The sequence below is a fragment of the Dipodomys merriami genome, unplaced genomic scaffold (genome assembly GCF_024711535.1).
Source record: "Dipodomys merriami isolate MVZ:Mamm:240054 unplaced genomic scaffold, mDipMer1.0.p SCAF_29, whole genome shotgun sequence".
Taxonomy (NCBI): Eukaryota; Metazoa; Chordata; class Mammalia; order Rodentia; family Heteromyidae; genus Dipodomys; species Dipodomys merriami.
Window position 1 is genome coordinate 4291739 of NW_027204381.1, and position 26713 is coordinate 4318451.

At 39.6% G+C, this 26713-nt stretch overlaps 2 protein-coding genes and 1 non-coding gene across 5 annotated transcripts in view; 2 read left to right on the forward strand and 1 right to left on the reverse strand.

Moving 5' to 3' along the window:
• The window catches only part of LOC138838833 (sialate O-acetylesterase-like), a 36592-nt gene extending 27606 nt beyond the window's left edge, over positions 1–8986 (reverse strand). Inside the window, exons 1-2 of one of the 2 annotated variants that reach the window (XM_070038207.1) lie at positions 8846–8986; positions 4291–4452 (exon numbers count right to left, since the gene is read on the reverse strand). In XM_070038207.1, coding sequence (XP_069894308.1) covers positions 4291–4452; positions 8846–8912 — 229 coding nt within the window. In that variant the 5' untranslated portion in view covers positions 8913–8986. The remainder of the gene's footprint in view (positions 1–4290; positions 4453–8845) is intronic. The other variant, XM_070038208.1, reaches the window with a different exon arrangement.
• A 73-nt stretch (positions 8987–9059) lies between these two features.
• On the forward strand, positions 9060–21024 carry LOC138838836 (sperm surface protein Sp17-like). 2 transcript variants are annotated; one of them, XM_070038213.1, is made up of 5 exons: positions 9060–9199; positions 10266–10446; positions 14049–14119; positions 17085–17171; positions 20832–21024. In XM_070038213.1, the coding sequence occupies exons 2-5, from the start codon at positions 10293–10295 to the stop codon at positions 20970–20972; spliced, it is 453 nt and encodes a 150-aa protein (XP_069894314.1). In that variant the 5' UTR covers positions 9060–9199; positions 10266–10292; the 3' UTR covers positions 20973–21024. The 2 variants fall into 2 exon arrangements, with proteins under 2 accessions (XP_069894314.1, XP_069894315.1); XM_070038214.1 differs by lacking the exon at positions 9060–9199 and adding an exon at positions 9238–9365.
• A 309-nt stretch (positions 21025–21333) lies between these two features.
• On the forward strand, positions 21334–21464 carry LOC138839026 (small nucleolar RNA SNORA51). Its single transcript, XR_011375810.1, has one exon. It is a non-coding gene; the product is annotated as a small nucleolar RNA SNORA51 (small nucleolar RNA).
• The last annotated feature ends 5249 nt before the right edge of the window (positions 21465–26713 follow it).

A 26713-nucleotide genomic window follows, 5' to 3' on the forward strand; every position in this document is an offset into this window, starting at 1 on the left:
TTTGTTGTGTTTCTGGGTCTCTTTTAAGAAAATTATGGCCTGTGTCAAGGAGACCTAGGGTTTCTCCTATTCCATCCTGTAATGTTTTCAGAGTGTCTGCTTTTACTCCGAGGTCTTTGATCAATTTGGAGTTGATTCTGGTGCAGGGTGATATGTAAGGATCTAGCTTTAGTTTTCTACAAGTGATTAACCAATTTTTCCAGCACCATTTACTGAAAAGGCTGTCTTTCTTCCATTCTATTTTTTTAGCTCCCTTGTTGAAGATTAGATGGCTATAGGTCTGTGGGTTCATTTCTGGGTTTTCAGTTCTATTCCATTGGTCCTGAGGTCTGTTCTTGTGCCAGTACCAAGCTGTTTTGATTACTATGGCTTTGTAGTAGAGTTTGAAATTTGGTATTGATATTTCTCCAGCACTGTTCTTTCTGTTAAGGATTGTTTTTGCTATTCGGGATCTTTTATTATTCCATATGAATTTTTGGATTGCCTCTTCTATTTCCTTGACGAATGAGCTTAGCATATTGATAGGTATCACATTGAATTTGTAGATAGCCTTGGGAAGTATTGCCATTTTCACGATGTTAATCCTTCCAATCCAGGAGCATGGGAGGTTTTTCTACTTTCTAAGTTCTCTTTTGATTTCCTTTTTCAGGTTTTTAAAGTTTTCATAGAGGTCCTGCACTTCTTTGGTTAATTCCTAGGTACTTTATTTTTTGTGGGGCTATTACAAATGGAGTTGCTTTCCTGATTTCAGTCACGCTTTCTCATTGTTGGCTTTTCTAGCCATTGATTTTTGATTTTTGCCAAAGTTTTGAATCAGCTTGAGTAATTTGGGAGTGGTTCCATGGGATTCTTTAAATACAAGGTCATGTCATCTGCAAAGAGGGAGAGTTTCACTTCATCTTTCTCTATTTGGATCCCTTTTATGTTTGCATCTTGTCTTATTGCTATAGCTAGGCATTCTAATACTAAGTTGAAGAGAAGTGGAGAGAGTGGACATTCTTTAAAACAACTTTTTTTTTTTTCCGTCAGTCATGGAGCTTGAACTCTGGGCCTGGGCGCTGTCCCTGAGGTCTTTTTCTGCTCAAGGCGAGTGCTCTACCACTTTGAGCCACAGTGCCACTTCCAGTTTTCCAGTCTTACCGACTTTTCTGCCCAGGCTAGTTTTAAACTGATCCTCGGATCTCAGCCTCCTTCAGAACTAGGATTGCAGGCATGAGCCATCAGCACCTGGTTTAAAGGGCTTTTGTTTGTTGTTGTTTGGGGTTTTTTTAATTTTTTTTTTGGTACTGGAGATCAAACTCAGAATTTTGTACTTGCTAAGTACATCCCAGCCTTTCTTTTCTACCAAGTACATTTGGAAAGTCTGCTAAATACATCTATTACTGTAATCACCAATAACAGTAGCCCCTTCTAATGTGAAACTATCATCAACACTTGTTTCCCTAAGTTCTGCTGGGTATTTTAGCTCTAAATGACTTATCATTTATCACTTCCAAGTGAAACCACTGGAATACTGCTTGATCCGAAACCACTCAATGTGAAAAGACTGAAAGAATCAGCTTCTGAAGGGTGGAACTGTTTGTATTCTTCTTTGTTATTTTTCTAGGGTTTCCATCTTAATATTTTATATAGAGTAAGCTCTTGATAGATGTTTATAAAATTAAACTCAAGATAAATGAGCAGGTTCACAATCACAATAAAGGAAAAAGAAAGCTCATCTCTTAGTGATTGATTACCTTTTATTCCTTCCCATCACCACCTACCCTCCTTGTCTCTGCCTACTTGAGGTATTCGTCCTGAAACAGGCATAAAGGGGGGAAAATAAAGCTCTAAAAATAATGCATATGAACAATTTTTAAAATAAAGCTCTAAAAATACTACATAAGAACAAGTCTTTAAATTTTTGTATCTATTTCTCCAATACTATGTAATCTCTGTTTCTTGAATATTTATTGGTAATTATTATTTGTGCACCAAGGGATTTTCATCTCTTATTTTTTTAAACCATAGCAGATTTTTGGATTTCTAAATTAATATCATTTACAAAGAAAGTCACTATTTGTATGTGACACTGCTCATTTTCTAAGAGGGACACAGCACTCCTGGTTCTAGAATTCACTTTCAGTATACCCTGCATGTCACCAATGGCATGTAGGTCAACAGGGAACCATATCTCCATCAGCTGAAGTTTCTCTTTCAGGTCTGTTAGTTTCACCCAAAAACATTCTTACCTTCAAAACACCTTAAAATCTCAAGGTCTAAGAGTGCTGATTTGGCATCTATGCCTACCATATAGTGTTTTTAAATGCTTGCTGGATGGAAATTTACAGCACCAGGGTATAGATGACTCAAGAATGAATCAGTTTTGTATACTGATAAGGCTAACAAGACAAGTCTTAAAGGCCAGCCATATGTATTTTCTAGTCACTGGTGAAACCACCAACTTGTATGTTAACTCAATTGCCCTCCCCCAAGTAGTTTCCTCACCTGTCTCATTCCCACTTCTACATTACATAGCTCCAGAGCTACCTTAACTAAGACTTGGGCCTGAGCATGCCTTTCTGTATCCTGTGACTTTGCCTCTCACAGATAGCTTAATGCATCTTTATCTCTTCTAGATACAGATAACTCTAGAACACTCTCCTTCTATCTATCTTCAGCCATTCTCTTCCATCAAGGCTTCATCATGTCTTGTCTGGATATCATAAAATCCTGCTAACAAACTGCATTACCCCATCCCTATCTTATGACTTACAATCTATCTTTTACTATGCTATCAAAGTGACCATTCTAAAGCATCAGTCTGATCATATGATTTGGCTGCTGAAAATCTATCAATTCAAGATATACTCTTACTAGCCAAGGGGTAAAAAGGCCTCCCTACCTTGCCAGGAGATGACTTTATCTCCTGTCATCCACCACAGTTGCTTATTCAATGTTCCAGGATCAACCCACTTGGCTGGCATTTCTTCTTTTTTTTCTTTTTTTTTGGGGAGGGGGGTCCAGTCATGGGCCTGAACTCTGGGCCTGGGCGCTGTCCCTCAGCTCTTCAGCTCAAGGCTAGCGCTCTACCACTTGAGCCACAGCGCCACTTCAAGTTTTTTCTGCTTATGTGGTACTGAGGAATCGAACCCAGGGCCTCAGGCATGCAAAGCAAGCACTCTACCACTGAGCCACCTTCCCAGCCCTTGGCTGACATTTCTCCTGCCTCCATGCCTTTTGCTGTTTCCGCTACCTGTTGCCCCTACTCATCTTTCAAAACCAGTCTTAGACTAAATTCATTATCCCTACTACCCTACTAAGGACTCCCATAACCCTGTCTTTCAACATGATGGCAGTAATCACACTTAATTGTAATTGTATTAATTGTATTATTTTCCTCTCTCCTTCCTTAATCTGCAGGAGTTATTAGGGGAGAGACCACATCTTTTTTGTTCATCACCATGCCACCAATACCTAAACACAAATCTGCCACAGTAGTAGGCACTCAATAAATATTTGAGTAACTGAGTACAATAATTCTATTAGTAATAATCATTAGTGCTAAAACTCACGCAGCACTTAGTGTGTGCCAGAATTGTTCCAAGTACTTTACATATGTCACTTAATAATTCACTTAATAATAGAAGAAGAAGAAGAAGAAGAAGAAGAAGAAGAAGAAGAAGAAGAAGAAGAAGAAGAAGAAGAAGAAGAAGAAGAAGAAGAAGAAGAAGAAGAAGAAGAAAAATCCTATTAGTATTAGGACCATCTCCATTTTACATATGAAGAAACTATGACACAGAAATATTTAATAACATGTCCAAGATTATACAACCATTAAATGATAAGAGTCAGGACCTGAACCCAGAGCCAAGGTTCTTAACCATACCTCTACACTTCCTTGATTTTATATGCTTCATCTCGAATTTTCATTTTCCCAACCTGAATTACGTATTTCTTTTCTGTATCCTATGACACCTTCATCCATAACTTTTATCCACATGACTATTTGACTTAGTCTATCTACTTGCTAGAGATGCACTCTACCCTTTGTGTTAAACTCCCAGTCCTCATTAATGTCTATTTGTATTGTTCAATGAACTCCTTGACAACAGAGACTTTGACTAAGCCTTATTATTCTTTATGCTATCCTTGCCACCTAGCACATAGTAATTATTCAATTAACTTTTATAGATGGATAGATGCACGCATGTGCATGGCCAAGCTGGAATGGAGCATAACCATTCATTTTCAGATAGACCAGCAGATGGCAGAAGAAGACAATAGCTAAATAGGGGTGGACTGTCTTACCTTTCACACTGGTCACTTTTGTCATGATGGCTTTCTCATCATGGAACAAGGTCACAGTGACCATGGCTCCAGGTATTCCATAGCCCCATATCACTGCCCCAGCAGGCTCTTTCTGCAGCACCATGTAACTATCGAAGTATGAAGCAAAGTGAAAACCAACACCTAAAAAATTTAGCAAACACATAGGGGAGTATCTTTAGGGAGATTCAACACCAACTGCATCTGGTAAAATAGCAAGGAAAACAGTTTCTATGTTTTTTAATTGAGTATACTCAGCCCTTTTAATCTTCTAAAACTTACTCCTCCTAATTAAGTAAGCAACATAACAAAACAGTTTCCAATAACAAGCATCATAGTACAATACAAGATGACAATTAAGGAAAACTCAAAAGCCCAGAGCAATCAGACTCCTTCCCACCTTTTCAGAGCTCTTGATCCTTGCTCTCATCCATAACATTTTTTCCCTTCTAATAATGAAAATATACCTTCTACACACCCCACAGATGGTTTTTGTTTTGTTTTGTTTTTGGGTCCTGGGGCTTGAACTCTGGACCTGGTCCCTCAGCTCTTCAGCTTAAGGCTAGCACTCTACCACTGAACCACCTTCCCAGCCCCCCACAGATGGTTTTTATGAGAAAAATAAACCCTTACTTCCTTGACTTTCAATTACCACGCCTACTCCAACTAGCTAGGAGGAAATAAAAAAGCATGTCTCTCTCCCTCCAACACAGCTTATCTAATATTTTCTCCTCTCAATCCTCCCTTTCCATTCTATCCATGTTAATTTACTTTAAATAATCCCCCCTTTTGGGGATGACCCAGTATGCCACATTTGTGAATATCTACAATATATATCCTTCCTTCTTAGGCACGTAGGGATAAATAAAAATACAAAACTAAGGTCAGTGAGAAAAAGAAGGTCAAAATGTCTGAGGAAGGATCTTCTGTCACAATTTTACCCTTTCACAAGCTCAATTATACAAAAAGAAAAGCAGCAGCACATTTGAAACTTCTAGAGATTCACTAACAAGACTGAATAAGAGCTTACTTTAACAAGATCATTCCTATTTTTAACTTCCAGCCTATATCAAAGTATTTTTAATAACAAGCATCAATCTACATGACCTCAATGAGCTCATCAAAATTTAACAAGAAAAATTACATGTCCCCATTTATTTGAACAGACCCCCCCCAAAATAAGAATTTTTTAATATAAAATTAAGGGTTTCTTTTTTAAAGATTTTTAAAGAAAAATTATTGGCAGGAAAGAGATTCGGAACTAACAAGGCTGACATTTCCCTCCCTGAATGATAGAGATGATGGTGGGTTCCTTAGGCTATACTTAATAGGGCAGTGCATCTAACGGGGTCTCCTCACAAACTTGGTGGCCTACTTATGCTACTCTTCGAATAACAGCCAGATCTTGAAAAAGCTTTCACTTTCTTTCTCTCTCTGAGAAGCTACTTCAGTAATGCAACCCACATGACAATCAAAGATCACCAGAAGGCCTACGAGGCTGGAGATGCACAGCTACCATGAGCAAAGTACTCACTAAGACCATAACACCCTAGAATTGCATAAGCAGGTTGGCAGCCTGCTGGGAGAAGGAGGAGGCAACGTCTGTGGGAGGACCCTGTCTTGGAAGGGGCTTCATATGGAAGCCGAAAACCGAAAATCAAAGGCATAAATAAGATCTAAGTAGAGAGAGGGTGGGAGTGGAAGAATGGAGTGAAGAAAACAGCTGCTGCCTGCATATTTGTGTGTGCAGCCAGTAGCCCATAGGCTGGGAAAATAAGCCTTTTCAAGCCAGTCTGTACTCATCAAATGCATTTTCTGGACCATTTTATGCACAGCTTTAATTCTGGGCTAAAGAATTTTAGAGATGGAAAGAATCTTTATAATGATGGCAAAGTCATATTACTGATCAAGATACTAAAACCCAAGTAGAGCAAGCCATTTTCAAAAAATACATTGCAGAAAGCTGAGAGCTGAAGGCTCATGCCTGTAAGCCTGTCTATTCAGGAGGGCTGAAGGTATAGCTCAAACAGTAGAATGTGAGCTAAAAGGCTGATTGAGCACACAGCGCCAGCGCTGAGTTCAAGCCCCAGTAAGCTTGTGCCCATGCTCGCACGCGCACACACAGACAGACAGAGACACATATACACACATACTGCATAGTCATTGATTGATTTAAGAAATAATCTTTTATTGATGTAGTGCCAAGTACTATTTAAATATCAAGGATATTAACAGTGAGGAAAAAAAAGAAGCAAGAATAACTGTAGATAAAAATCCTTGCTAGGGGCTGGAAGTATGGCTTAGTGGTAGAGTGCTTGCCTAGCATGCATGAAGCCCTGGGTTCCATTCGTGTCAGTACCACATACACAAAAAAAGCTGGAAGTGGTGCTGTGGCTCAAGTGGTAGAGTGCTAGCCTTGAGCAAAAGAAGCTCAGGGACAGTGCCCAGGCCTTGAGTTCAAGCCCAGGACTGGAAAAACAAAAATCCTTGCTGGGCTGGAAGGTGGCTCAGTGGTAGAGTGCTTGCCTTGCATGCCTGAGGCCTGGGTTCGATTCTTCAGCACCACATAAGCAGAAAAAGCTCGAAGTGGCGCTGTGGCTCAAGTGGTAGAGCGCTAGCCTTGATCTGAAGAGCTGAGAGGCAGCGCCCAGGACCAGAGTTCAGGCCCCATGACCGGACTCCCCCCCCCCCAAAAAAAAATCCTTGCTAGCAGGAAGCTTACTATGATAGTCCTAGTGCAAAAAGTACTGCAGACATTAGGCTTCTTCAACGGGCTTCAAGTCACAAAGTAGATTATGAGAGGATTACAAATAAAGTCATCTGATTCCACAGTTCTTGTAACTTTTGACTTTACAGCAGATCAGTCCTGATGGTAAACCAAAAAAAAAAATGCCCTGTCTTTATAAAGCTCAAATTTCAAGCTGATTAGAAAGTGGAATATTACTAAGGAATTGAGCAATGGACAAAAAAAAAAAAAAAGAACAAGACAGTGAGACAAGTAAGTGCCTGTATCAAGCACGAGACACATTTAACATCTTAGTGTAAAAAATATATTATCTGTAAGTAATTGCCCAAAGGGGTTTCAATTCAACATGTCAATTTAAAACTTTGAATTTTTTTAGATCTTTAATTTGTACCTTCATTTGGGAACTAGAGTAGAAAACAAGAATGAGTGATGGAAGAGACCTTCGTAACTAGGGACTAACTAAATTTTAGGACAGTGTTTCCCTGTAGTGGGCACCTGTCTGATGCATTGAGGTAGGAGTACGTTAGTAGTCTCAATAAAACTCAAGATTCTAGTTCTCAGTCTGAGTGCTAAGCTGATGAGTTAATTCATTACTTTATTGTTACATGTAATTCAGTACATCTGAAATATTATAAGATAAACATGAGCAAGCATGGGGGTGATTTGAAGGAAAGACAGAGTAGGTAACCTAGTAAGAAGAGAAATTTACTGCAAAAAATGAGTTAATGAAAAAGTTTAACGAAGGTAGTGATAAAATATTGATATTAAAGATAATGGCCTTTACCAGAAAAACTACTAAAATAGTGACTATTCCTGTGTGGTGAGTGTGTGTGTGTGCGCACGCACACGTGAGTGTATGTGTACTGGATCTTGAGCTCAGGACCTGGGCCTTGTCCCTGAGCTTTTTCTACTCTAGGATGGCGCTCTGACACTTGAGCCACACTTCCACTTCATGGACTTTCCTGCTTAGTCTCCTTAGGAACCATGACCCTCAGATGATCCCAGCCTTCTGAATAGCCTTCTGATTACAGGCATGAGCCACCAGTGCTCACCCAACTTTCATTGCTTAACAAGGATCTTGTGGGGTCAACTCTTTCAGCATATTGAATAAGAAGAATGGGGAAGAGGAAGTCTTACATTATTACTCAGCATGAACAGATTCTGTCTTCTGGTTTCTCCAGGCTGTGACCTAGGGCAGGTAGCCTAGGGCATTCAAATGGTGTGTTCTGACCGGGCACAGGGGCCACTCTGAGGCGGTCCCCTCCCCAAGGCCACGCAACATTATCCCACCACCAATGTCTGTTCAGCTGCAGCAGCAATCAAAGCTGAGCCTTCGCTTATTCCGAGCTAATGAGGGGGCTGTATTCCTTCGCCCTAATAACCACTTAGACGAGTAAAACTTAATTCCCTCAAGGAACGGATCCCGATGCGCACGGGCACCGCTGAGGGGGCAGACGCTGAAATGTTTGGGATGACTCAGTCACCTGTTTCCAAATATTACCTAACTAGTTTCGCCCCCTTTCCCAGGGAGCTTCAGCTTCATACCCCGAAGGCCTCCGTCTGGGCACATTTAGCTTCCCACCCCCGACTCCCAACATCCCCACAAAGCTGCAAGTGACGCGGGAGTGCAGGAAGAGGGGTGGGCCCAGCAAACACCTGCACTACAGGCCCGGGTCAAAGGCGACCGCTCCTGACCCCGGGTGGGGTCACCAGAGGTGCAAAGAGGACACGGTTCCACCGAAACGGCGGCGCGTGTGAGGGGCCGGGGGCCGGCCGAGCCAGGCCGCTCACCTGAATGTATGCCGACCCACAGCAGTAATGGCAGCACCAGCCCCAAAGCAAAGCCCGGGGCCACCATGCCGGCGGAAGACTTCGTCACCTACCCCGCCGTCCTCCAGCCAGCACCTCGGTGGGGGGCGGGACGGGGCGGGGCTAGGGCGGAGCCGGGGCGGGGCCCACAAGACAGGCCACACCCTCTCCAGGCCCTTCAGTCCTCGAAACCATCCGCCGCCGCCGCCAAGCCCGGCGGCGACTCTCTCCTTCTCGGCCGCCGTAGTTTGTGTTTTTTTTTTTAAACGGTTACCCAGCAACGAGAAAAAACAGGCGGAACCATCCCATCGGCACTACCTCAGAGAGAAAGGCGAGGTGAGGCGGTTTTTCCCCACCCCCATACTTCCTCTCCCACCGCCGAGCCTCGCCTTTTCTGGGCCCCTTCACCTGCTCTCGGCCTCCCCGACAGCCCTGGGCAGCCTGGAGCCGAGTGGGAACCCGGGCCGCTGGAGCCCCTCGGGTCCTGGACGTCCGGCCCACGGTTTGACTCATCTCCGCACCGCCTCCCGCCCCCCAGCTCGGTTCAGGGTCTCCCCAGTGCTTTTCACAACCCGGGAATGAGTCAAAGCCTCATCTCCTGTCTCTTCAAAGAAAAGATGGGCGGGGGGGGGGAACCAGCCCCGCCACACAGATTAGGCCTCGTGGAAACAGCCCCCTCCTCCAGCCCGGACCCCCCACCCGGCCTCCTCCTTTATTCCCGCATTGACGCGCTCACAAACAGGCCGCTCCCAGAAGAGGCTCTGTACCCAAGGAGCCCAGCCCGCTTGTATTCCACAGTGGAAGGAGGAAGCCTGGCAAAGCAAAAACCCGAAAAATACTAAGAATCCTCTAAGGATTTTTTAAAAACCATCACACCCATCCCCTCCTCTACCCCCTTCAGAGTTCAGAGGTACTTTTAGAGCCATTACAGGTCGTGTTTCCAAAGTGGCAGTTGAAGACAGGGTGAAACTTCAACGAGTCACACTGATTTCTAGAACTGAGGACTCGTTTTTCACTGTCGTTGGACCTTAAACAGAGCCTTAGCAATTGGCAATGAATTCAGTTAAGCTAGCTTTTCAAAAGTTCTGCCTAAATCGTCATGGGATAAACTACCTCACCTTTTAAGAACAGTAAGACAGAAGGACAGAAAGAAAAAGTACTTAGGGTCATAGTGGAAAGTCTTGGTTTGTGAACTTATTTTCAGTGATTTGACCAATCGAATTTGTAATCTAATTCATGATGGAAAATTCAAATTGTACTGGAAGAAATGAGTGCACTGGAGTGGTGTGAATGAAAAAAAAGAGTTGAAGCCCAGAAAGTTGGGGTATGCCAAATAGATTGTTGACATAATTGTGATTATATTAAAATCAATTATAAAGTCAGTACTTTTTGATGACTCTAGGTACCATAAGCAATTCTTCCTAAGGAGATGTCGATTCCATTCTCCAACACCCACTACCGAATTCCACAAGGATTTGGGAATCTTCTTGAAGGGCTGACCCGAGAGATTCTGAGGGAGCAACCTGAAAATATACCAGCTTTTGCAGCAGCATATTTTGAGAACCTTCTAGAGAAAAGAGAGAGTAAGCTTTAAAAAAAAAAAAAGAAATAGCCACTGTCTAAGAGTATTTGATTATGATAATAAAATTGACCGACCATCTTCATTCTACAGAAAGTCTTTATTAAGCAGGTAGCTTGCTATGTGAAATGATGTGTGCTTTTTGGATGCCTTCAAGTAGTTTTACATTATTTGAGATTGCCAGTTAATTCCTCAGACTTCTTCATGGATACAGAATGGAACTTCAAAAGATGGTACAGTATAAACTTTCACTTCCCAACAGCTTGTTCTAATCATCCCCAATAGTTGATAGTCTGTTCTTCCTCAGAAGATAATTTTCAGCTTTCTATAAATTTTGATTCTTCTGATTTGAAAGTATTATAAGTGTTATAAAAATAATTCACTCCTTAGATTAAATAAATTAGAATTCACTAGAGTATATGAAACTTGTTCTTCAATAAAGACAAACTGCTTTGAAAAATGAACTGCCAAACTTGGAGGAGGTAATTTGTATTCTTTATACTCTCAAAAATCCCAGCCTCTACAAAAATTTAAAATACATGCTAATAGTAACTCTGATTGAAAGTTAAAGTTCCTTTATTTCCTTAAAATCTCTATCAACTCAGACCTCCTCAAGTGGTCAAAAGAAGATTATTACTGGGCACCCGTGGCTCATGCCTGTAATCCTAGCTACTCAGGAGGTTGAGATCTAAGGATCACAATTCAAAGCCAGCCCTGGCAGGAAAGTCCATAAGACTTTTATTTCCAATAAACCACCAGAAACCGGAAGTGGCACTGTGCCTCAAGTGGTAGAGCCTAGAGCTGAAGAGCTAAGGAACAGCATCTAGGTCCAGTGTTCAAGCCCCACGACTAACCAAAAAAAAAGGATTATTAGAGCTATAAATTTTATTAAAACCTACTCTTGGGTTAGGAATATAGCTCAGTGGTAAAACATAAATTAAGCATATGCAAGGCCTAGGTTCAATTCCCCAGTGCCTCAAAATAAATAACCTCCTCTTGAAAGAACAACCATTATGTATAAAATATTATTATTGATTATAGAATGTCAGTAGAGGGGTAAATGTGAATAGGAGGAGCAAAAAGCAAACAGACTTTACATTGTAAATCACTTTACAGAGGGAAGATCTAGCAAAGGGCTTGAATTTAAAAACAGCTCTCATAGCACACAGGTACCGCTCCACCCATTGCCTTTGCTCTGCCCTACAGAACTCAGTTCCTACCCATTTCCTGTTGCTGGTCTTTTCCATATCCAGTCAGGGTGAATATAGATGCACAATCTGAAGCTTTTCTACTGAAAGTATTTGGTAAATTATATTTAAGGGAAGAGAAATCCTTTGGGAAAAGAGATGAACTACCATGAGCATTAATTTTGTTATTATAACATTAATTTTACAACTTCATGCAGTAAAAAAATTTTAGTCATTTGTTTAATTTTAGAACTCAGGAACATACTATTACAAAAACATTTGAGTCATTGTTACCGGATCACAGTAATAAAAGCAATTGATGATTCAGATTAATGGTCTCAGGATACTAGCTCTTCACTGATAAAAAAAAAAAAAAAAAAAGGGGTAAACCATCTGAAACAGTTTTAAACACCACATCCACTTCTACTCATGTCAACCAAAGGTGAATTATCAAACTAATAGAAACATCAAATTTTAGTCTCTCCAAAAAGGCAAAAGCAATCATTACAGACTAATAGCCTAGCCTCCCACACAATGTAATAACTCACTTCCCATCATTCTTCATAAGTAATTTTATTTTATATGGTGCTAAAGATCAAACCAGGACCTTGTACATGGTAGCTCCACCTATGAGCCCATTCTATAAGTTTTTATTGGCCTTAAGTTTTGGGAACAGAAGATATGTTAGTATATAATATAAATGGTATCTCAAAGTGCTAGGGGAAAAGTGGATTTCATATAAAATACTGAGTTAAAGATGAGGAAACAAAACAATTAATTCTATATGTTACACACCCTCTCCCTTTCACCCTCTCCATCTCCCTTTCTCTCCTTTCTCTCCCTCTCCTTCTCCCTTTTCCTTTATCACACTTGGAAATGAAGCAAATGTCTCCCTCCACATACGCTCCTACCATATTGTACTCTGAAACTACAGACCCCAAAACCAGGGCCAATTGGTCTTTCTTAGACTAAAACCTCCAAAACTATGAGCTAAATAAGGATTTCTCTTTTTAAGCTGATTCCTCAAATATATGGTTTAGTAATAGTGGATTAACCTGAAGTTTATTCCAGAATTGTTTTTATGTATTATGGACAAAAACAAGTAACTACCTGTGTTAGCAGGAATAAGATTTTTAGTTTAAGGAAAAATAGCATACAGTTATAAAAATGGAAGAGGTTAATAAAATCCTATAAGCCTAAATTGGAATTGAAAAATGTCTGTGCAACCTCTTGATATGTTTTCTCTTAAAAGAAAATACATTTCAGGACTGGGGATGTAGCTCAGTGGTAGATTGTTTGCCTAACATATATAAGGCCCTTTGGGTTTGCGCTCCAGAACTGGAAAAAAAAAAGATACCTTCAAAAACCTCAAAATTATAACTAACACAATATTGTTGGGCATCTCTGAATACCCAGAACCATGGGTCTAATCTGAATCAACAAAAAGACTTAGAAATAGGAGCTGGGAAGGTGGCTCAGTGGTAGAGTGCTTGCTTTGCATGTATGAGGCCCTGAGTTCCATTCCTCAGCACCACATAAGCAGAATAAGCCAGAAGTGATGCTGAGGCTCAAGTGGTAGAACGCTAGCCTTGAGCTGAAGAGTTGAGGACAGCACCCAAGCCCAGACTTCAGGCCCCATGACCAAAAAAAAAAAAAAGACTAAGAAATAGACAATGGAAGAAATTGGAGAGTTGACAGAACAGTATTAAGGAATTATATTTTTAGGTATAATTATGGTGTCATGCTTACATTTAAAGAGTCCATATTTTAGAGGTACATACTGAAAGATATATTTGTAGATAAAATAACAGGATTCCTGAAAGGCTAGCTTGAAAATAATCAGAAATGGTGGGAAAGTAATCTGAAGAGTTGCTAATTATATAATCTAAATAATATGCATAAGTTTATTTTACTATTTCTACTTTAGGTTAAAAATTTCTTTTTTATTAGCATATGTTATACAAAGGGATTTCAGTATGCTATTTCCATGCATTTCTTGCTTGAAATTTGTCATAAATGAAAAGTTACAGAAAAATTCTGCTTAAATGTAAATACTTCTTCCTGCCAACTGTCTATTTAATGTGCCTCCTTCCCAAAACTCCTGACTATTTAACATTGACTTTATACACTTTCCTGTGTTTGCTAGTAGATGTATGAAAGTGTCAATGTTTATTTTTCAGTATTGACATTTGTTCTTTCTCACATTTTGTTATGAATTTTATAAAGGCAAAATACATTTCTAGTGCTTTTATAATATCACTAATGATTCCTGCTTTTGTCTGCTCTGTATAATTGACAGTCAGATTTTCAACTGTCAGTTAAGAACCCATGATTTGAAAAGAGGAACGTTTTTGTGTTATTCTTATAGATTGATTTTAGTGAACTCTAAGTCTGAAATTATTATATTTTTATTATCTAGAAACCAACTTTGATCCAGCAGAATGGGGGGCTAAGTTAGACGACCGCTTCTATAACAACCATGCATTCAAGGTATAGTCTTGTGAAGCTAGTGAATTTAGCTTTTTATTTTCCTGTGTACCAGAGATTACTAGGATCTGTCTAGAATTGTGAGGAGTGCATGAGGCATTAACAATAACTTATTAAAACTTTTTATTGTGCTTTTTCCAATGAGAAATTACTTTCCCAAGTATCTGAATTGAGTACCGATATTTTGCTTAAATTTAACTGATTAACAAGATACTTAAAAGTTATAGAGCAATTACTGCATCTTTTGTTCACATTTTTAGCACCACAATGTTTAGCAAGAACAAGTTCTAAACAACTTCTGAGTTAATGAATGATATATCATCAAACACTTAGTCCAATTATTTCATCATGTGCTACAAAAGACAAATTAGAATGAAAGATTTATATAATCTTCTCTATAAAACTAATCTGTTCAGAAAAGACAGAACTTATTTTTCTCATTTAGGAGTATTCTCAAAGCAAGATTCCTCAAAAAAATTCAAACCTTAAATTGAAGGTACCTGTTATTACATGTGTGAGACGTCAGTGTCTTTCCTTAATAGCCATACAGACCTTAGGAGAGTTGAGAAAGTTCAAGACATTCTCTCTATGTTCTGTTGTTCAGATGAGAAAGACTGATTAAGAACAGCATCATTGGTATCAACTGGGAACTTGATGGAAATTAAAGTCTCAGGCTCCACTCTAGGTCTACAAATTAGAAGTTATGTTTTGATCAGATCCACAAAGTAATTTATAGGTATATTAAAATTTGATTTCATGGGCTGGGAAGGTGGCTCAGTGGTAGAGCACTTGCCTTGCATACATGAGGCCCTGGGTTCAATTCCTTAGCACCACATAAGCAGAAAAAGCCAGAAGTGGTGATATGGCTCAAGTGGTAGAGCTCTAGCCTTGAGTTGAAGAACTGAGGGACAGCTCTCAGGCCCAGAGTTCAGGCTCCATGACTGACAAAAAAGAAAAATTGAGATCATTAGCCAGGCTTGTTGATGTTCCTCTGTAGTCCCAGCTACTCAAGAAGCTGAGGCAGGAGAGTTGAGCTCAGAGATTGAGGTCCAGAGCAACATAGTGAGACCCATCTAAAAATAATAATAACAATAGTAATAATTGTATAACACTATTGACATTTTGGTTGTATTAAATTATTTATTTTTAGACAACTGAAACAATTCTGTTATTAATAACACACCAACAGATAGTAGAATTAAGAGAAATGAACTCAAAATTCAGGTTTTGATGTTCTCCCGTACATTTGGAGAATATCCTGTAGAAGTAGCTGGCACTTAGTTCATGAGTTCAAAAGTGAAGTTGCAACCATTTATGCCTGTGTATATGGAAGTATTTTATTTCTATTTTAACTAATTTCTGTATTAATGTTTTATATATATTCATGTTTTATGGAAATCAAGAGGATAATGTTGAAAAGTTCTATGTCCTTGTGTCACACAGCAATTTCAGAGTCTCTTTTTCTTTTCAATTCTAAAATCTTTTTCAGTTTACTTTTATGTCCTTAAATTTCCATTCTGTGAGTTTTAGAAGCTCTTCTTCTAAAAATGGTGAATTAGCACTGCCTCTATTTTAGAGGAAGATTTGAATAGCCATGTCAAAATTGACCAAGCTGCCAGGTGCCAGTGTCTCATGGCTAATCCATTACTTGGGAGGCTTAAAATAGGAAAACCACACCGGGTGCTGGTGGCTCACACCTGTAATTCTAGCTACACAGGAGAGTAAGATCTGCATGATAGCTGTTCAAAGCCAGCCAGGGCAGGAAAGTCTGTAAAACGCTTCTCTCCAATTAACAACTCAGAAAAAGCCAGAAGTAGAGCTGGGCTCATGTGGTAGAGCATTAGCTTTGAAAAAAAGAATCTCAGGGCCAGCACCCAGGCCCTGAGTACAAACCACAGGACTGGTGTCTAAATAAATAATAATAAAGAAGAGAATCACAAGCTGAGGCCAGCCAAGGCAGAAAAAAGTTGACAAGATCCTTCTCAACCCATAGCTAGACACAGTGGTGAACACCTGTTATCCCAGCAACTATATGGAGCCAAAAATAAGCAAATCCCAGGCCAAACGCATACCCAGGCAAGAAGCAAGATCCTTTAAAATAACTAGCAAAACGTGGTACTAGATGTGTGGCTCAATGGTAGAGCCCCCTGCCTAACAAGTCTGAGCCAGAGTTCAAACCTCAGTACTCACACACACACACACACAAAAAAAAATTGACAGTTTATTTCTCTCTTTATACTTAAATCATTCCCTACAGCAAAACTGACTTCCTTGACTTAGTCTTTAATTAATGTATGCTAATTGTACAAAATGAATGTCATTGTGACATTTTCATACATGAATATATAATGTATTTTGAACCTATCCACCCACCCCACCCCCATTTGCTTCTCTTACCTCCTTCCCCGATCTCCTTCCTTTTCCCTAATATTGACTTGGTTTCTAATCCATAAATTTAATCCATAATTTTAATCCATAAATTTCATTGGCCTCATATTGCAAAACACAATGGTATTTATTCCTGTTTTAAAAACCATTGACATCTCATTTTCATACTCTTTGCAGAATTTATTAGTTCATCTTACCAACTTTTACTGTGACACATTAGGCTTGCTAATTCATAGTAGTCGTTTGTTTTTAGTGCAATAGCAGAAGAGAGAATGTTGACTTTCGATATTTGTTTATAGTTTGAGTCCCTTGAGTTTCCTTCATTTATTTCCTTTTGTTCCAACATATTTTCTTTGTTAAAAGACATATATTTAATTTAATATATAGTAATTTAATAGAATTTATATATTTTATATATTTAATTTAATATAAGGGAATTGTATATATAATTAAATAAAATTAATATAATTCCCCCTTCTTCTCCATCAGTTATTTTCCATTTACCCAAAGAAGTTTGATCTGGAACAAAACATTATCTACTGAAAAACATTTATCTGTTTGGCCTGTCCTCTTTTACTAGGACCAAGAACAACCTGTGAAATGTGACCTTGTCCAGGAAATGTCCTCAACATCCGAGAAAAAGGAAGATGAAAGGGCTACCGCCTTAGTATGTAATTTTTTCTTATATATTTTTTGTATTCCTACAAAGAATATCATTACTCAGTTTAAAATTGTACTTCAAATATGAATCAACCTATTATCTATATTTTTATTTATTTATTTATTTTTGGTCGATCGAGGGGCCTGAACTCTGGGCCTGGGCACTGTCCCTCAGCTCTTCAGCTCAAGGCTAGTGCTCTACCACTTGAGCCACAGCGCCACTTCTGGTTTTTTCTGCTTATGTGGTGCTGAGGAATCAAACCCAGGGTTTCATGCATGCAAGGCAAGCACTCTACCACTGAGCCACCTTCAGCCCATATTTTTAAAGTTGCAATTTTGCTTTCTTGATAGTTAATATCAGTGATAAACATAGATCACTTTCAACCATACCTCTTATAAAGAAAAATTCATTCTTCCATTAAAAATAAAATCTTATTTTTCAAGATTGTCAATGGACAGAAAATCTTCCCATTAGGAAATGCAGACAGAACAACTTGTAGTCTTATATTTCAGATTCACCTTCCACTTTGGGAATTTTTCACTAATGGTTGCTCATCAACACTACACAATGGAAAGGTTCAAAGAAAAGAAAAATAAAAGCTGAAAAGAATTATAAGTAGCCAACTAAAATGACATCATACAGTGTGGTTTACTTATACAAGTGGGCCCTCTACAAAAACACCCTCCTCCCTTGTTAATCTACATCCTAGCCATCAAGATATGGGAAGTCGACATTGCTACCTATCTGTATTATAATGGCATTATAATTTAGTGTAGTGTGCAAACAGCAGCACTCAGGAGATAACTGTGCACATCTCTACCAATTCCATATTCAGTAATATTATTATATTTTTTTGTGACACTGAGATTTGATCTCAGGTCCCATGCTTGCTAGATAGGCACTCAACCATTTGACTCATACCCCCAGGCCTCTTTTTTTTTTTTTTTGCTTTAGTTTATGGATTGAATCTTAGATTTTTGGCTGGGGATTTTTTTTTTTTTTTAGATTTTTGCCTCAAACTTCTATCCTCTCAGTCTCCATTTACCAAGTAGCTGAGGCACTATTTTAATAGATTGAAGTCAGCCATTGTGGGAATATTAAAACAATGTGAACACTACACATCAGAACCTGTTTCTTTCTAGAGGACCAGTTGTTAAATATTTACCAACGCCACTGCCAATGTTCTTCATAGTTCAGACTCAGAGAACTAGGTCTGATGAGAAAGTATCAAAAGCCAGGTTTTACCTGGCGCCAGTGGCTCATGCCTGTAATCCTAACTACTCGGGAGGCTGAGATCTGAGTATCACAATTCAAAGCCAGCCCTGGCAGGAAAGTCCATGAGATACTTTCTCCAATTAACCACCAGAAAACAGGAAGTAATGCTGTGGCTCAAGTGGTAGAGCACTCACCTTGAGCTAAAGAGCTCAGGGACAATGCCCAGGCCCAAAGTTCAAGCCCTGTACCAACAACAACAACCAAAAAAAAAAGGGCCAGGTTTCTCAGTCCTTTTCATATCCTAATATTCCAATTAATTACCCAATAGTTGACACCTAAGATCGTCATGTCCCTTGAGAAATACCTTACCTCACACCCATCAAAGCATAGATTTTTCCCTGTAATATGTGCAATTATCCCAAAATTTTATCAATCCAACCCAATAAGCCTGATACTAACATAATATATGAGAAGTCAGGGATAAGGAAAGGAAGTACCATTTTCTTATCTCTTTCATAGGTGCCCTTATACAAGCTTTTATGAGAGTTGAGGTTACAGTCTCATTGATTTCCAGCTTGAGAGTAACTTATTTGCCCATTTGATACATCATCTTTTATAACACACTTCTATAACATACTGTTTACACTTAAAGATTCAAGAACATAATTTCCCCTAATTTGTTTGTAATGAGTGTGGGGGAGAAATTGAACAATCCATTGGGTCTGTTATAAAGAAACTAAGTGAATAAATCAAAGTATATTAGTACAGCTCAATATGATGATGTCTTTAAAATAATAAGACATTAAAATAACATAGAAAAGCAAATCAAGCCCCAGCACTGGTAGCTCATGCCAATAATCCTAACTATTCAGGAGGCTGAGATTTGAGGTCTGTGGTTCAAAGCCAGCCATGGTGGGAAAATCTATGAAACTCTTATCTCCAATGAACCACCAGAAAACTGCAAGTGGCACTCAAAGTGGTAGAGCACTAGCTTTGACCAAAAGACCAATTCATAAACAGTGCCCAGGCCCCCACTTCAAGCCCTACAATCAACCAAGAGAGAGACAGGTGAGAGAGACAGACAGACAGACAGACAGACAGACAGACAGAGACAGAGAGACAGAGACAGACAGAGAGACAGACAGAGAGAGAGAGGAGAGGAGAAAGGGGGAGAGAGACAGAGACAGACAGAGAGAGAAAACAAAGATACAGCACTGGGAAGGTGGCTCAGTGGTAGAGTGCTTGCCTTGCATGCATGAGCTCTGGGTTTGATTCCTCAGCACCACATAAACAGAAAAAGCCAGAAGTGGCTCAAGTGGTAGAGCACTAGCCTTGAGCTGAAGAGCTGAGGGACAGCGCCCAGGCCCAGAGTTCAAGCCCCATGACCAACCAAAGAAGAAGAGGAAGAAGAAGAAGACCACCAAGATATATTGCTAACTGCAAAAAAAAATAGTTGTATGATCTCATTATTAGCACACATGAGTTATTTAAATGTGACATTTTCATACACACACACATATATAATGTATCCTGAATGTGAACTCATTTTTAAAATAAAAATGCATATATATTGTTTTATGAATGTATTTTGCATGTAGAGAAATTTTGGAAGGATATAGATATATATATATATATATATATATATATATATATATATGCACATGCACATGCACATGCACACATAGATGCATCAAACACACTTAACCCATGATAATGGTTATCTCTTAGGAACAGGATTTGGGAAGGTGAAGAAAACCTTTCAACTTTTCATCACAAATTGTATTTGCTTTTTGTTGCATATTTATCATCTTTATAAAATATAAAAAGATATATTAAGTGTTGTGTGTGTGTATGTATGTGTGTTTTCAGTGTTAACCTCAGGATCCCTATGTTTTGCTGTCTGTAAATTATACCTTTTTAAAAGAATAAGATAGAGGAGGAAGAAAGATATGCCAAAAGTCAGTTAAATATGCCAAGGTCAGCCATGTTAAAATCTGACCTTACCGGGATAAACTAATTACTCTTTGTCACTCCACCCTTCAGTGTATGATTCTGGTTTTAGAAATCATTTAGAAACCAATAAGGGAACATTTTAACCCATCTTATATAATCATGATTATTTCAGAACAGCACATTTACTAATCTTTCAACATTTCTTACTGTGCTTCAAGTCTTGTTTTCCTCCTCAAAAATATTATTGCTCAGAAAACTGTTAAATAGGAATTTTTTGTACAAAAAAAGAAGCTGATTTTTTTTATTGCAGAGACACATTAAACAGTACAAAACAAAATTTCTGTTGTTTGGCATTTGCTATTTGGTACATATACAAATATGTGAAATTCAGGAAGCAACAGATCTCAGTTACATCCCTAAGCTGATTAAATTTATTCATTTATTTTTGTGGCATAGAAAATATGAGCCGTTAAGTCTCTTTCTCTCCTTTTAATGAAGGCGTCTCCTGAGGAAGAAGAAGAAAAAGAAAAAGAAGAGAATGCTGCTGTCAAAATCCAGTCAGTTTTCCGAGGACACATGGCCAGAGAAGAGATGAAGAAAATGAAAGATAAACAGGAGAACGGAGAGGAGACCAAGTGAGGACTCTGGTCTTACCCTCAGAAAACATGAAAAAAAAAAAAATCCAAATTCATCAACCTTGTTGTGATTGTCGTTTTTTAATTCAGTCAGGGAGATTCGATGTTGTAACATTTACTGGTGTTATGAAAACTCTGTCATTAACATTTATTAAATAATAAACCTGCCATTGAAACATAACACTTGAAGATTTCCCTGAGATCATGAGGATTTTTTATACTTGTCCTAAATTTATATATAGATACCTTTTGATTATAGAGCTTGAGTATGAGTTTTCATTGATCTCAAAGGATATGTGGTCATTTCTATCTCATCTCTGAAAAACTGATTCACTGGTTCACTTTTACTGATAAAAGATATTATTGGCCTCCGGGTGCTCACCACAAGCTGTGTTCTTACACTGACTGTATAGAAAGAGAAGGCAGAGTAAACCTACCCCATATACACCTCAGCCCAGGCCTGTGCCTAGTCTGTATTGTGAATGGGGAGAAAAAGGAAAAAAAAGATGTTATTGCCTTTCAAGGATAATCTGCTTAATGTTTTTACTAGTAGTATGAATTGAACTCAGAGCCTTGAGCATGCTAGGCAAGTGCTCTACCATTGCTACCACCTATTTTTAAATACCATGAATTAGAAGAACAATAAGGTTTTTAAGAATCTGCTTTTCATTGGTTTTCATTGACACATATGCATTCACTTATTGAAAATATCTTGAGGACCCTTCATGTGTTAGGATTTAATAATGAATATTCTTTCATTATTGTCTGGCTTGCCAAAATCAGACAAAAAGACTAATAGCATAATAATTGAAAAATACAAAAGCAATCATTATAGTTTCTCCTTCATCCAAAACTCCCAAGTCTCTTTGATACCAGTTTCACAAACTATGAGACCTTTTATCTATTTTTTTCTTTTTCTTTTTTTTTTGGGGGGGGGGTCCGGTTGTGGGGCCCAAACTCTGGGCCTGGGCGCTGTCCCTAAGCTCTTCAGATCCAGGCTAGCACTCTACCACTTGAGGCACAGCGCCACTTCCGGCTTTTTTCTTTTTGCTTATGTGGTGCTGAGGAATCGAACCCAGGGCCTCAGGCATGCAAGGCAAGCACTCTACCACTGAGCCACCTTCCCAGCCCCTTATCTATTTTTTTCAATGAATCATCAAAACTCCAAGGGACTTATTTTTAAGAAGCTCCTCTCTCTCTCTCTCCTCTCTATCTCTGTCCCTCTTTCTGTCCCTCTCTGTCCCTTTCTTTCTTTCTTTCTTTCCTCCTCTCTGTCCCTCTCTCTGTCCCTTTTTGTTTCTCTCCCCACTCCCCACACACACACTTTTCCTCTCCTTCTCTTCCTCTCCCTCCCACTCTCCCTCCCACCACCCTTTCCTGGTCCTGGAATATGAACTCATGCCTGGGTGCTGTCCCAAAGCTTTTTTGCTCAAGATGGCACTCTGCCACTTGAGCTACAATTCCACTTAAGACTTTTTGGTAGCTAATTGGAGAAGAGGCTTACAGACTTTCCTACCTGGGCCCTAATCCTCAGCTCTCAGCCTCCTGAATAACTAGGATTACAAGCATGAGCCACTGGCACCCAGCACAGTCTCTCCTTTTTGAGGCCTCCCTACCTGTGATTATCCAAGATGCTCAGAATTCACAAAGGAAACATATGGATTCATTTCCCTTCTTGATAAAAAAGAAAACAGTTTTAACCATTTAACTAGCATTACCGTGTTCTGCTCCAGTGATAAAGCCTAGTTCTGAAGTCTGAGGTGATACCCTAGCTCATCCTGATTCCAGCTGTCCCTGTTTTGGTTCTAGGATTTATCTCTCTTTAAGTCACAATTATCCAGCCATTGATCCCCAAAGTCCAGTAACAAGCTGGAGCGGCTCAGTCCTGCAGAGCTCAGACCAGACCCATATTACTCCATGATGAGTGTTGTCCTCTAAACACTTAGATCCTTAGGCTCAGACAGGTGCTTTCTGACATCTCATTGCCCTTCCTAGAACTTACAGTTGTCAAGCTATACAACAAAGATTCAAGTGATCCTTTCCACTCAAATCCAATGCTATATATGAAGGTTGCAGAAGCCATTCTGTAATCTCCCTCCAGCTCCAATACCGTTTCTCCTCTCACCATCTTAGTGCTACTGAAGACCTGCATGCTAGCTAAAATCCAAGTCCCTTATACACTATACCATTTCTTTTCATCCTCAACAATCCCCTTTCTAAGAAAGTTTCAGTAATTCTAATTTCTTCCTTTGTCCCTCCAAAGATGAATGGTAGCTTTTCCTGCAATCTCTATTGCTAACGGTGGTTCTAGCAATTTTAGTCACCCAATTTGGTGTGTGTACTAAGACTTGAACTCAGGGTCTAGGTCTGGTCCTTTTACTCAAGGCTAGCGCTCTACCACTTGAGCCACAGCTCCACTTCTGGGTTTTCGGTGGCTAATTGGATGTAAGATTCTCAGAGTTTTCTGGAGGGATTAGTTACAAACCACAGGTTCCTCAGATCTCATCATCCTGAGTAGCTAATATTATAGGCATGAGCCACCAGTACCCAGCCTGCCCAATTCTTTAAACTTTTATTTCAAGTATTACCATGATTTTTGTTACCAGAAAGTCAGCTGCAGCTCATCACCCTCAATCCTTGTCTCCACAAAGAGAAGAATTTAAGCAAGACAAGACTGTAGTGAATGTGATAGGAAAGTATTAAGAAAGAAATATAGCACAGAAAGGAGGATACATGGCATGATGCCACCAGAAGACAACACTTCACCTTCAGCATAAAGACATGAGTGTTATTTTTAAAAAGAAAAAGAATTAAGGGCACAGAGCAAAGGTGCCCTGCTAGAGTTGTGGCCTGACTGGTCATTATCTCATTTCTAGATTCCTGAGATGATTTCTCCAGCTCGAGGGTGCAGCCTGATCATTATAGGCAATTATCTTCATTTGAGAGTGATCTGCTTAGCTCAGCTCTGTTATTCTTTAAGGGTAGTTTTAGACCTTTGTCATGAACAGGTTATTGATCAGACCTGCCTTTCCTAGAGCCCAAGGTGACTGCAAAGTGACTACAGAAAGAATGACTTAAGATAATGACAAACATAAAATGGACTTAGAGATGGCCAGACAAAAACAGCTGAAGTACCGAATACAAATACATTTTCAATAGACTGGAAGTGGGCTGTCTCCATGGTGAGAACAGCAGCCTTTGGGAGTCTGAGTACTTGATACTGAAAAATTCCTAACCCTAGATCCAGTCTACAGTCCAGTCACAGCTGAGGTCAGCTGTGAGGAAGTCCTCTTAGAGACTATGTGATCTCCTCCTGTATTTTTGGTTTTCTTTACATTTCCTCATTGCTTGTAACTTCCACCTAACCATTTCTGTGTCCTGATTAGACTGACTAATTCACCTAAGAATTGAAATTGTATTCTTTTGTTGTTAGTGGTTGTAGTGATCGCAGGGCTTGAACTCTCCGCCTGGGCACGGTCCCTCAGCACTTCAGCTCAAGGCAAGCGCTCTACCAATTAAGCCACAGCGCCACTTCTGGTTTTCTGGTGGCTAATTGTAGATAAGAGTCTCACAGACTTTCCTGTCCGGGCTGACTTTGAACCGCGATCCTCAGATCTCAGCCTCCTGAGTAGCTAGGATTACGGGCAGGAGCCACCAGTGCCTGGCTTTTCTTTTTTTTTTTCTAACAGTACTCCAGATTGAAGTTGGCTTGCTAGGCTTGCAAGGCACACACTCTACCTCTAGAAACATGCCTCCAGCCCTTTTTTATGTTAGTTACTTTCAAGGCAGACTCTCACTTTATTCTTAGGCCAGCCTGGGTTGCAGACTTCCTACTTATGCTTCTTCCATGTCAGTGGGAATTATAGGCAGGTGCCATTATGCTCAGCAATTGTGCTTTCCCTACAGCTGGAATAACAGGCATCTGACCATGGTGCTCAGTCACTGGGTGAGATGGAGTCTCCCAAACCTCTTTCTGCTTAAGCTAGTCTCAGACCAAAAACCTCTGATCTCCACTTCCCAAGTAGCTGGGATTACAGGTTGAAGCCACTACTACACCTGGAGAAATACCACTCTTTTTAGTTAGAAACTTCTATATTGACATGGAGAACTGCATCTAATTTTGTGTCCATCCAAAACACAAAACAACAAATTATTTCTTAAAAAAGAAACACCTAAACGTGGTTATGGCAACAAGAAATAAGACAATAACATTTCAGGAGCTGAAAACCAGGTTTATCTAGCAGAACAGGAAAAGCCAAATCCCAAACTCACAGTGAGGAAGGCTGACAATCAATCTAATTTGCACCACAAAATTCACAAAAGGCATTGGTTTAGCAAGTACTAGGTACTACCAGAACTAGAATTAAATGGGGGGGGGTCAAAAAATTGAGTAAAAGCTGTTTGCAAAACAAACCTTTCTCTATTACCTCGGTTAGCAAAAATTTAGAGATGTATAGTCTGAGGGAATAGGATAATCTCTAAATTGCAAGATATCAGGTCCTGTGAGAGCAGAAATACCAGACCCACAGACGAGGATGAAATGACTCCAACATGTACTGAACTGTGAATTATAGTGACTGACAATGCTCTTCCTCCAAATACCCCTTAGGACAAAGATTCTAACCTTGCAGAGGAGAGATCAAAAAGTTCTTTGCCTTGAAACATGACCTAAAAATAAATGACATTAGGAGTTCCCAACAAACACCCCATGAAATCACTCAGAAACTCCAGAGTCTACAAAACTTCTCATAAGAGGCAATCTGCTTCACAGTTCTCTATTCTTCAATAAAATCATTTCTGATCATCCCAGGATTATGAGACATTAGGGAAAGCCTCTAACACAGAAAGCAGAGTGGTGGTTTGGTTGTTTCTGTTTTTTGTTTTGTTTTTTTTTACAGTCCAGGGATTGATTGTTCCGTACCTTTTATACCATGAATTCATAGCGAATAGGTTCCAGCGGTTCAGGCTCCTTCCCATTAGCTCTCAGTTATGGGGAAAGGAGATTGGAGGTTGGGGGCAGGGCGGTGAGGGAGGAGTGTTGGAGGCGGGAGAGAAGGATAAAGTTGGGGTGGCCACTGGTACTTCAGTTAATCCTATGTATAACCTTTCTCTTTGGCTTCCTATTCCATTCGGTTTCCTTAATGCATTTCAGGAAGCTATTGCTCTTAGAGTGGTTAATATGAATCACACACACACACACACACACACACACAAATCTTAACAAAAGCATGCCTTAACCTAACCTCTTGGTCTACCATAGTCTAGTAGCATGCAAGGCAACATTATAGACACAATTTTGCCTTGGTAATGGTTGTGGGGCACTTCTTTTGGAACAGTGACCATTCTCTGACCACAGTTCAGCTTCCTTGTAGATTCACATGTGTATGGGCAAAGGAACAACTCCCAGTTTCCTTAAAGGCCTACAGAGAACATGTACTTTGGTGAAATTACTAGAAGATGGTAGCTCTAGCCAAAAGGCAACAGATTGTTTTGTGGGGTCTTGGTTGTTTGCAGTTTTGTTGTTGTTGTTATTTGTTTTACGGTGTTGAGGTTTGAACTCAAGGCCTTGTGCTTGCTAGGCAGGGTGCTGTACTATTTAGCCATGTCTCTAGCCCCTGAATGTCTTTTAAACTAACTTTGGTGAGACAGTCTGTGCATGGAAAAGGAGTCTTGAACAAACAGTATTGGTGTCACCAAAGAGAAAAGATAGATAGTGGATTCATTTGTTTATACAAGAAAATTGCA

Bases quoted from the DNA above. Each gene is read 5' to 3' on its own strand.
- LOC138838836 (XM_070038213.1), top strand. From the start codon at position 10,293: ATGTCGATTCCATTCTCCAACACCCACTACCGAATTCCACAAGGATTT. The intron at 10,447-14,048 runs GTAAGCTTTAAA...TTTATTATCTAG, and splicing joins CCTTCTAGAGAAAAGAGAGA to AAACCAACTTTGATCCAGCA. The intron at 17,172-20,831 runs GTATGTAATTTT...CTTTTAATGAAG, and splicing joins ATGAAAGGGCTACCGCCTTA to GCGTCTCCTGAGGAAGAAGA.